Source organism: Sebastes fasciatus, chromosome 23 (genome assembly GCF_043250625.1).
Source record: "Sebastes fasciatus isolate fSebFas1 chromosome 23, fSebFas1.pri, whole genome shotgun sequence".
Lineage (NCBI taxonomy): Eukaryota > Metazoa > Chordata > Actinopteri > Perciformes > Sebastidae > Sebastes > Sebastes fasciatus.
In genome coordinates this window covers 1,199,926-1,211,887 of record NC_133817.1, presented here as the reverse complement: position 1 = coordinate 1,211,887, position 11,962 = coordinate 1,199,926, and the positions used below count along the sequence as shown (strand labels likewise).

Sequence of the window (11,962 nt, the reverse complement as noted above, 5' to 3'; positions counted from 1 at the left end):
CAGCCGTTATGCGTTTATTAAAACGAGGTTGTAGCTCGTTGTCTACCTCACTACGGTTACAAAGAGCCCTCGTTGGTGTTTTAACAACGTTTCTGTTATGAGTTATTGATCCAGGAAGTTTGAATCTGTCAATATCTTTCACACTTTACTGAAGTACATCATCTAGGGGGCGCCGTACATCAGCAGTGTGTGGACTGTCAGGAATGATTGGAAGAAGTGCTCTATGAAGTAACTTTGAGTTACTAACTCCAGGGAACGAGATAATAAGAAATTCTCATAGGAGGTCTAGGAGGTCTAGAGGGTCTAGGGGGTCTAGGAGGTCTAGAGGGTCTAGGAGGTCTAGAGGGTCTAGGGGTTCTAGGGGGGCTCCGTAACCTGCAGCAAACTCATCTCTTACAAGTTGTTCTTGTTTTTTGATGTTCTTTTTAACTGTTGGCGAACATCCTACATGTATGTGAGATATATTAGTGCAGCACACATGATACCGTATTCCCTGTGTGCCTTACAAAAGAAAACCCCATTATACAGCACTTACACAGTGTAGCCTATAATAACTAACAAATGCCTGTCTGGAAACAACGATGTGCTTCCTTTTATTTTCCATTTCCACTCCTTTTCGCACCTCAGCCTTAAAATGCTGGTTTCTGTGTGTATTTCTTTGTTTCTTTGGGCTTGGATTGCTTTCAGTGGGGTTGGATAATGACTCCGCAAAGTCAGATAATACTGTCAGTTACTGACAGTTCATGTCAGTAAATATTCAACTCCTCTGTACACCTTCCTGTTTCCCCCCCGTTTGTATCGTTGGAACTTTTAATCGTGGCTTTTCTTTCCAGATCTATGATCATTATTATTTCATATACTGTCACAGCTGTCTGTTGACTCTTGTCTAACACTGTAAATGGACTCTTGCCTACAACACATGTTTTTGTTTTTAATATGCAACATGGGGCAACAACTCATTTGACAGGCACCTTTAATTTCCAGATTCCTGATTGATAATTTGACACAATAGGCCCACATCTCGCCTATATTTTTTTTTCTACCTCAAACCATTAACGCTCTACGTCTGCAGTCAGATTGTTTTAATGAGCAAAATGTAATTTGAGGAGGAGTCCTCTACATTTCCTGTTTGCTATCTTTACTGCTTGGTCAGTGATTGCTTAATGGTACATTGTACGACTTTAGAAGTGTGTTTTTAGAGCGTTGGACTGGATGCTCCAGCCTGACCTCGATGTGTAATATGAATCAGATAGTTAGTAGGAAATGTACATTACTTCCAGTGTTTTATTATATTTGAACAATTTCAGCACGGATCACATGGCTGATCATTCTCTAAAGAATGGTTTCAGTTTTTCCTTCCTCTCGGCTACTGGCTTTCATTTATTTCACATAGTATGACAATATTTATGCAGTTACTACGTAAACTACGTATTTACTACGCATTTACTACGTATTTACTACGTATAATGGTTATGGCATTTCAGTCACTGAGTAGCTCATACATTTTTTGTTTTGTTTTGGGAAAATGTTAAAAATAAAAACCCATTTGCTGTTAGGAAATATTCTTAGCTGCCTATCAGCTGGGAGAAACTGTCAGGCAGGTGAACTCCTCTATTATAGTCAGGGCTGTCAATCGATTCAAATATTTAATTACGATTAATCACATGATTGTCCATAGTTAATTGCAATTAATCACACTTTTTTTTATCTGTTCAAAATGTACCTTAAAGGGAGATTAGTCAAGTATTTAATCCTCTTATCAACATGGGAGTGGACAAATATGATTGCTTTATATAACTCTATGTATATATTTATTAATTTAAATTAATTAACAACACAGATCAATGACAGATATTGATCCAGAAACCCTCACAGGTACTGCATTTAGCATAAAACAATATGCTCCAATCATAACATGGCAAACTGCAGCCCAACAGGCAACAACAGCTGTCAGTGTGTCAGTGTGCTGACTTGACTATGACTTGCCCCAAACTGCATGTGATTATCATAAAGTGGGCATGTCTGTAAAGGGGAGACTCATGGGTACCCATAGAACCCATTTACATTCACTGATCTGGAGGTCAGAGGTCAAGGGACCCCTTTGGACATGGACATGACAGTTTTTCCTCGCCAAACATTTTGTGTAAGTTCGGAGCGTTATTTGATACCAGAATCTTCTAGCTTTAAAATTGGGCCCACTACAACCTAAAAATCACAAGATGCCTTAATTCGTTAAATAAATTAGTGGCGTTAAAGCGAATTTATGTTAACGCGTTATCATCATGTTAACTTTGACAGCCCTATACTCAATATAAACCATGGCACCATTCTCCTTTTATTCAGTTTTCACATTTTTCTCAGGTGAAAAGTTTTTAAAAAGCACCCTTAAAAAATAAAGAGGGAAAAAAAAACATGTCTGTGATCTTCTGACATCGGATCTGATCAGCTTGAACACAGCTTGGAAATCATCAAGACTCATAAAATCAGTTTTCTGTAACAACTAGGAATAGTATTTTTTGCAGCGCCCCGATATCTATATCTTTTCATAAACCTACATCTGTGCCAAATTGTGTTGCTTTATTGCAAAATGCACATTTATTGTGCTTAACTGCCCCGCTAAGAGTGCATTTTTAACATTCTCCCCATCTCCAACGTTATGAGCTGCTCAGCGACTGAAACGTTCTATCTGGTACGCTCCAGGAGAGAGCGATGCAGAGCGTCATGTCAGCGTTCTTAGTTGCACTGTTGCTTTGTGGTGATGCAAAGCACGTCAAGATGATTTGAACGCAGTAGTGTCATGTAAAATAGTGGCCGCTTGAGAAGTAGGAAAAACATTCACAAATATAAAACACCACAGAGAGATTTAGAGAACTGTCAGCAGTAATGTTGTTTTAAAAATGGGCTAAACCACCAGTACGGTCCCCTAACGACCACTAATAACACAGCTTCAGACACGTGGAACTGGTGGAATCTGCTGTCATTGTGTCAGCTAGTCAACAACTTACTCCTCAAATGGACATCCAAGATTTTATAAGTTTGAGGCAAAGCTGAGGTGAATCAAAAGTGGACTCAAGTAGAAGGAATATTAGCATCTTGTGGGGGTGTAACCTGTATTTCGGTTGAGATAAAAGCCGGAAACCAGTTGTGATCTCCTCTCTGTGATACCCTTGCTCTGTCTAAACACACACACACACACACACACACACACACACACACACACATCTCCCTGTTCTCTGCCAACATCCCAAATTATGCTAAATTTCAATCAAGTGAAAATTGAACCAATGAGAGACAACCTGTCAAATGTTGTTATCTGCCCCATGGTACACCTCCTGGAATACCAGTCGTATACTGTTTCAGAGGGATTTCTCTCAGAGGGCTTTCTCTCGGAGGGGAACCAAAGGAAAAGAGTTCATGCAACAGACGCATGTTAAAGTCGACAGCGTTGCCAGTCTGAGTGAATGATGCGGCTTATAAACGTTGAATAAATGTAAAGTGGGGCTGGAGAGAAATATTAGTGTTAAAGGTATTTGTTCAGTCTGATATTGACATACTTTCCCTACAATATTGTATCTGTGACAGCATTAAAATCACAGTTGTTTTCCCAAAATGTTCCATTGTTGCTTTGAAGCAAGTAGCCCACTTATTGGGTGTTCCTGCAGACACTGACGTAATCACAGTCCAATGGAAGGAGTCCCATACAGACATTTCTTAAAGCAACAGAGCTGGTCTTCGGAGAGAAATGCTCTCATGATTGGGTTCGACTTTAACGGCGTACATATGGCGTATTCCTCTTCCCTTAGTCCGTGACCATGACAGATAAATGTCTTGAAAGAGCTATAGACTAGGACTTTTAAAAGGCAGCTACACTCAGCCGAGTCATCCAGGACAAAGTGTTGGCATTTTATGCTTCTGCAAACCAAATTTAATTTAATGTTTTTTAGATTCGGTCAGAGCAGCTGACGTAGTGTATCGAGCGACCGTTACGTACAGTTACGTGGTATAATAATGAGTTTAACATGAGAGAACGTCAACTAAGGACGGGTAGGAGGACTTTCACCCAGGAGGCCGCTGTTCACGTCCCGTGTGAAACCAAAAGTAAACGTTGTGTAACACTGTGACTGTTACTCTGTCTGAGTAAACTGATGAACCAAAGGAAAGATTTACATTTTTATCCTCGCCTAAAATGTTTTCTAGATCAGACAGTGGATAAAACCATTATAGCAATGATGTTATCCACTGAGGTCATTCAGCAACTCCTCGACTACAACTGAGCCAAAGCAGATATAAATAACACAAAGCACATAGATTCTATAAAGGTTTAGTCAGGATAGGACCAGGAGGACTCTCCGTTTGGCACACTTGGATACCCAAAGTGTGCCAAATGGGTTTTCTACCTCTTGAAAGTGAATCTGGCTCTGAAATACTCCTGATATCCACTACAGGAGGCTACGAGACCACAGTGGAGCCTTCGGCCATGACGTTTACCCTGTGCATCATCTCATTCTACCGTTGTGCAGAGTAGAATATCAATAAACAACAACAACTAAATTGTATAATATTGACTCCAAATGGAGAAGTTTTAATATAATAATGAAGATCAGCTGTTCTAGTGGCGGAGCATCGTAAAACACTTCATTCAAACTGGACAGAAACTAAATAAACCTCACCAACACCGTCGTCGTTAGTCTCTCCAACAATCACCAACTCTGGTTTGGTTGAAATAAACTCTGATTTCACCGAGTTAGATGTGAAAACTCTGCCCGCTGAGCGTCTCTCGTTCTTCACAGACAGACCATTAAATCAGCTAATTAAAATAACAAACATCGCCCGACCCCATCGCCTATTGTTTATATTTGAAGGAACCTCTCGCCGGCCTTCCTGCTGTATCATCCACGGCCGTGCAGTTCAGAGGATGAGATCGGTGCACGCTGATAGAGCAGATACAGACATACTGTAGATATTAAACAGTTTTATATGTATACAGATTTCAGAGCAGACCGGTGTCGTTGAAAACAGCCTGCGCTTTCACAACTACTCGCTGACTGCTAACGTTTGTCGCGTTTAATAGCGGTCCACTTCCGTGTTTCGGTACGGTCGGCTTTCACATCTGATGTGAACCGTACCAGAGTACGCATGATCCGTACTGCAGACCATCTTTTCAAGTCGACTCGGGCACGGATCGACGAACCGTGCCCGAGTACGGTACGGAGCGTTCACACTAATCAAACGAACTGGACTTTGGGGACAAGTGTACTCGGATCCCGGGTCCCCTGATGTGAAAGCACCCTAAGTTAAGTAGGCTAACTTAAATGAAGTTTCAGACATCACACAAACAGCGGTCTCCTGGGTGAAAGTCCTGTGTTCTTTGACGCATCCATCCATCCCGACCTCCTCTCTGTGTGGACTTCATCGCTCGTTATACTACCTCACCTGACTTCCTCCTTTAGTCCTGCCATAACTACTGAATGGCCACGTAGTTACGGCTGCTGTATTTGATGATGACTCGGGAGTGAGAACGGGCTGGTTAAATACGTCCATGATGACATGAATGGACCAACGATGAAGAGCCCCGCCTACCTGAGGATAATAAACCAGGTTTGGGTTCCTGTGCAGGGCTAACATTACAGAGTCCTCTTCCTTCTTGCCTTGTGTCTCTTTCTTGGTCTTCAGTCTAACCCTGTTTAGCCAGATAAAGTGGCTTTGTGGCACAAACCCCCCTGCATTTAAAATCAAATCACTTTCAAAGAAATGTCTGTCTAGCAAAAAAAACTCCAGTCTCCTGTCGCCGCATCACTTTGCAATACCGGCCGCATCACACGACGCCGAATCACAGCTCAGAGAGGTAGCACACGGCTCGTCTGAGCCGACGCCCTGCTGGTCAAACATCCAGACTGTTAAATGTCAATGTGTCCGATGCCTGTTTGCTTTCTGACCATTTTATATGCACGTGTACATACCAAGTATTTTAAAGCTTTAACTGTACAGTGTTATGTTAATATATACTGTAAATATCTATACATTTGTGTGTCATATTTTGTGATTGGGTGGTTGATCATCACTCTGCCATTAGGAATATTTATTTCCATTATATCCATTTGTATAGTTATAAGTTTAAGTTCATAGAGTATATTTACCAATACCACTATAGCCCGTCAACAGAACAAAACTCGCAAAAAATAGAAAAATAACTCAATATGACTTTCCATCAAAATATTAAATCCAACTTTAAAGGGTGACTTCAGTATTTTCCAACCTTATTTTCATGTTTTGTGTCTAAGTGACTAACGGGGACAACTATTTTTTAAATTGGTCCAGTATTGAGTGAGAATGCTGCAACCGCTAAACGGGCTGTGATGTGATCGCTCGGGGGAAATTCCTCACCGTCAGTTTACGTCCACTAAAAGGTCTTATCTTTGCCGCTGACAGGTTCAGATCTTGAAATTGTATGGCTGGTTGTTTCTTTGTTTCTGACTGTTTTGGCCACGCCTCTGTAGTTGTGAGCGGATGTGTCCTGGCGGTGCGTCCACAGATGATTCCTATTATGTAATCATGTAGTTCCCTTTCCTGATTGGCGTCTGTGCTGTCTATTTAAAACTGGCATTACGTCCTGAGTGATCACGCTGATGACGGCTTAAAGCTGAAACGCGTTCGTTTGTTTGCCCGAAATAAACTAGAAAAGACTCTTTATCTGTGAGGGCCGCTGATTTGTTTCTTCTGTTCTTCACTTGGACACAAAAACAATACAAATACCAAAGTTACCCTTTAACCTTACTGATGTGGGTAAGTGTTGAGTCCTTGATTTTTTTTAGTATCTTCCGTGATTATGTCTGAAGTATTTAGCGTGTACCTGTATCTGTGCTGTGTGTCTGTCTAACGGTATCAGTTTCTTGCAGATCGTCAGTAGCCTTCTGCCACAGTGCCGTTCCTCGTACCCTCCCCGCAGCTGAGGGTTCGAGCCTCCTCAGCTCCTTCCACAGGTAAAAGCAACATCACAGTCACACTGCAGACTCTAGAGACAGGGAAATATCTCAAGTTATGGGACGGAAATTAACGATTCCCAGAGGAGGAGTCCCACTGACCATGGAGATCTCCGAACTCCGTTCTCACTCCCAACTCGTTTAATCCCGACGTTTGGCCAGTGCCCTCGGTGTCTGATACCGCCACACAGAGGCACCCTTTAGCGTCGGTACGAGATGCACCGGGCTTTCCATTAACTACAACGTAAACTAGGGATGTCACGATACCAGAAATCTAGTAGTCGATACCAATACTAGTGAATTTCCACGATTCTCGATACCCAATTCGAAACCACAGTAAAAAACCACAACAATAAATCCCCTGTACTGTAATTCAACACGTACTCTTTCATTAAAAACATTTGAACATTACTAAAAACAGAGGCATGTGGCCTTTAAATAATAAATAAAAAGAATTGACCCATTTTGTTCATTTTGGCGTATCAGCGGCATGTTATCAATCGATAGTCAGACGACGGATGCTACATACTGACCGTGAACGCATCTGGTCCGTCAGCTCATGGTACGTGTCCACAGGCTCCGTGCTTTCCACGTTCTCCATTCATTGTCTATGTAAGCAGCCGCGCAATGTATTCTGGTAGCGTGGCGTCGCGATTGGAGAGACTAGGCGTCAAGACGCCCGCTCCTTATTTGCATGAAGTTGAGGGCTCCGCTACTTTATGCAAATCACGGGCGTCCGACGCGGCTCGCCGCCTCTCCAAACTCCCGATAATCTTTTAAAATAAACGTTTTCGATCTAAAATAAAGACAGATTCATCAACTGCATGGATTATTTCTCGCCTCAAATGTTTTCAGAAACACATTTCAGTGAACGATTTTCGTGAAATAAGAGAAGAAAGTTTCCAAACGAGCCTCCGGACTGGTTCCGGTTTGAAAGCTGGGAGCAGCAGCCAACGGCGGGAAAGCGTTCGTCCAATCAGGAGCCGAGTGCCTTGTTTCTAGGGGCAGCACACCAAGCGTCCAATGCTGGGAAGCGTCGTGTCGCCTCGCGATAAAAAACGCCCTTGTGGACACGTACCATCAGAGTAGCAGGTATCACACACCGGACGAGAGAGTTGACAGATCGAGAAATGGCGGAGGATTTGTTGTCGAAGTGAAAAGCAAACGCACCTATTTGGCAATATTTCACGTTTAATCCCAACGCTATAACGTTAATGAGGTAATCGCCGCGAGGCGGATGGAGCCGCCACAGCCGGTGTGCACGGAACAGTGGCGCCAGGTAGACCCCCGCAGCGGAGCCCCGCAGCAAAAGCGCTACCGGAGAGGCCAGACACACCGCCACCCGACGGTAAAGATCAGAGTCAGCGCTCTGCACATGTTGATCGTCATCTTTTCTTGTAAACTGTCCGGTGTAATCGGTAACACCGGTGTTGTCACAAGTTTATTAACCGGTGGGACATTTTCCTCACCGTCACATCGCTACCAACGACCATTACAGGCATCGTACGGTACCGTCGGTACTGTAGAAAAAGAGTACCGTCACTTTTTTAGAATTTGGGCATCGACTTGGTACCGAAGTATCGGTTCTCGTGACATCCCTAACGTAAACCCATCCGCGGCGACAGTAAAGGCTCAGGGAAAGTGGTGTGGTGACCGTGCGTTACGTTTCAATTTCACGTTACAATCAGCTGATCATTCGTGTCCCGTGTTCACAACGTCAAGTCACATTTTCACTGTACAAACGTAGTCGTTTTAAGCCCAACCATGTTGTTTCTTTTTCCCCCCTAAACTTAACTAAGTGTATTTGTTTAATTCACAAACTTTTGCACCAGAAAGTGACGCCGAGGGGTCTGACAGAGCGTGAGTATGTGACGAGTTGGGATGAGAACGTGTTGAACAAACGCTGGACCTCCGGAGCAGGTTAGCTGTTCAGCATCAGTTACCACGGTGATCTATCCATCTAAGAAGTGATCCACCTCCGTAGGACGGAAAACCCTGAAGTTACCTCGCTAACGCCAAATCCTGCTTCGTAGTCCAGGCCTCTGCTCTATATAAAAAGCATCTCGAAATATCTTCTGTTATGATTTGACGCGTTATAAAAATAAATTGAACTGAGTTGAGGATGAGAACGTGTTGCATGTTCCTGCATATGATAATTGGAGACAAAATACTAATGCGTGTGTGTTTTAAATTCAATTTATTTTATTTTTATATGACATCAAATCATAACAGCAGTTATCTGGAGACGCTTGCTGCTCGACAGGCGGCTGCTAGGCATTATGGTCTGTGTGAAACCACAGGGCTGGACCGTGATCTCTACTCCTGGCTCTCTTGTTCTCAGCAGCAGTGTGTCGACCCTCGTGGATCACTGGCCCTCGGTCTGCCTACCATGAGTGCCTCCTGTCAGGCTTCCTCAGTCCCCTCTGGGTCCTCCATCTCTGTGGAACACAACACCTGACCCCTGACCTGCGACACTATTGACCCAGAAGACCCGTCCAACAATCTGTCCCCCCCAATGCCTCTACAGTGGAGTGCCTGGCTCACACTTACACTGCTTTGGAGGAAGCAGAAGTGATGCTGCCAGTAGAGACACATGAAACACATGAAACACATGAAACACAGCCATTGCCAGAACTGCAGTATACCTATTTATCCACATATTCATCCTGTCATTTTGGGTGTTTTTGAATAATCCAAATCAAATTAATTAATCAAATCCTCTTTTTTGTGTCACCCACAGTGGTTATTGTGTGTGTCACCATAAACATTTCTGTGTTTCACAAACGGTATGTTAACGCTGTCTGCATTTCATAGAGCATGTGCAGCTTTAGAGGTTCTGATGCTTCAGAAATGGCTGCTTCTTTTTAACCCGTATGTAAAGCACTACACTGCGTTTTTCATGTTTTTCCCTGCTTTTACATGTGTTATTCCTACACATAAGTCTGCCTCTTCATTACCCTGTAGGATAAGCACAAACTGAAGCAACGCATTCCAAAAACCTGTTAGCATCGTATCAAAAGCTGCAAAGAGCTGACGGTATTCAACGTGCCCAGTGTAACTTCAGACAGAGTGGTAACAGTCTGTGCTCTTCCACACTTTGTTATCAATCCACAAATGCTGATTCACCTGCAGCACTCGACACAACTGCCAAACGCTGAAGCCAACAGGAGCTAACTGGATATGAGCTGAAGTCTGGGGAGGAAAATAATGTTGGAAAACAACTAGCGATTGCATAATCCTACTGAGCAAAGACACGTCCAAAAGACGTCAATTTAACGTCTCTGTCGACGTCCGAAGACGTCCGCTGAGGAGCCAGAATGAAAGTTTTTTGCAACGTCTTTTTTAAACGTCCAACTATTGATGTCAACCTGAGTTGCACGTCCACCAGACGCCCAAAAAGACCCCAAACCAGACGTTCAAATATTGAACCCAACTTGCACGTCCACCAGACGTACAAAAGTGGGTCTGGACTGACGGACGTTAAACAGACACGATCTGAACGTCTTCCTGACGTCACACGTTTGCTGGGATTGAACTTTTCTCGACTTCAGGCTCTTAGAAATCTAAGTTCTGATCAGACTCTGGCATAAAGCTGATGATGATGCTTTACCACACTGTGCAAAAAAAAAAAATAAAGGAGTCACATCCTGCAAGTTTACGTGCATTAAGTCTCCGGGGTACAGATGGAGGATTTTACACCCTGAATTCTGTGAAGTTTTATTATTTTTTTTATTTCCATGATTTCAATGAACTATCTGGATGTTACTGTTGTTTACTTGAAACAAAATGGACCTGTGAAGAAAGAGATTAATCAGTATTAATGAGCAATATTGTTGTAATATGTTTGTTTCAGACATTTTCCTCCTAAAAGCCTCCCGTTCAAATCAGAAATAAACTACTCATACTCACGTTTGCTTTTTCTTTTCTACCTCAAAGCGCTCAAGGGCTGCCACGCCTCAAGGTGCCAACCTGCCCATCAGGATCCGATCTTAATACTCATTCACACACCGATGGCTCAGGAGACATTTAGGGTTCAGTATCTTGCGACATGTGACCAGAGGAGGCGGGGATTGAACCGCCGACCTTCCGATTGGTGGAAGAAGTTGGAGTTGTTTCAGCAATTTTTGGGTTGATACCATTTGTTCCACAGATTTGGTGCTAGATTTAACCATTTTTTACCACTGGAGAATTGATAGAAATAATCAATAATTCCTCCAAAATACCACATTAAGACACCAAGACCTTGAGGAACACCATAGAAAAAGACATGCTGTGATTTGGGAACAAACACTTTTGACCTTTTTGAGATTTCTGCAAGAATTGCATACATCCATCCATCCTCTCTAGGTCTCTAGTCTGATCCATCCATCCTCTGAATGCTCTAGGTCTCTAGTTTGATCCATCCATCCATCCATCCTCTGAAGGCTCTAGGTCTCTAGTTTGATCCATCCATCCATCCATCCTCTGAATGCTCTAGGTCTCTAGTTTGATCCATCCATCCATCCATCCTCTGAATGCTCTAGGTCTCTAGTTTGATCCATCCATCCTCTGAATGCTCTAGGTCTCTAGTTTGATCCATCCATCCTCTCTAGGTCTCTAGTCTGATCCATCCATCCTCTGAATGCTCTAGGTCTCTAGTTTGATCCATCCATCCATCCATCCTCTGAAGGCTCTAGGTCTCTAGTTTGATCCATCCATCCATCCATCCTCTGAATGCTCTAGGTCTCTAGTTTGATCCATCCATCCATCCATCCTCTGAATGCTCTAGGTCTCTAGTTTGATCCATCCATCCTCTGAATGCTCTAGGTCTCTAGTTTGATCCATCCATCCTCTCTAGGTCTCTAGTCTGATCCATCCATCCTCTGAATGCTTTAGGTCTCTAGTCTGATCCATCCATCCTCTGAATGCTCTAGGTCTCTAGTTTGTGGCTGTAAAGTTTCATGAGGCTGTGATGATCCTAGAGGTCACCACAGGTCATTTTA

At 43.1% G+C, this 11,962-nt stretch overlaps 1 protein-coding gene across 4 annotated transcripts in view; it reads left to right on the top strand.

Annotated features, from left to right (window-relative positions):
- The window catches only part of LOC141761904 (protein bicaudal D homolog 1-like), a 39,911-nt gene extending 28,089 nt beyond the window's left edge, over positions 1–11,822 (top strand). The window contains exons 12-13 of one of the 4 annotated variants that reach the window (XR_012592664.1): positions 6,887–6,980; positions 9,322–11,822. Coding sequence is in view for 3 of the 4 variants with exons in the window: in XM_074625573.1 (XP_074481674.1) it covers positions 6,897–6,950 (54 nt within the window). In the remaining variant the exon portion in view is untranslated. The remainder of the gene's footprint in view (positions 1–6,886; positions 6,981–9,321) is intronic. The other 3 variants (XM_074625573.1, XM_074625572.1, XM_074625571.1) reach the window with 3 other exon arrangements.
- Positions 11,823–11,962: the final 140 nt, after the last annotated feature.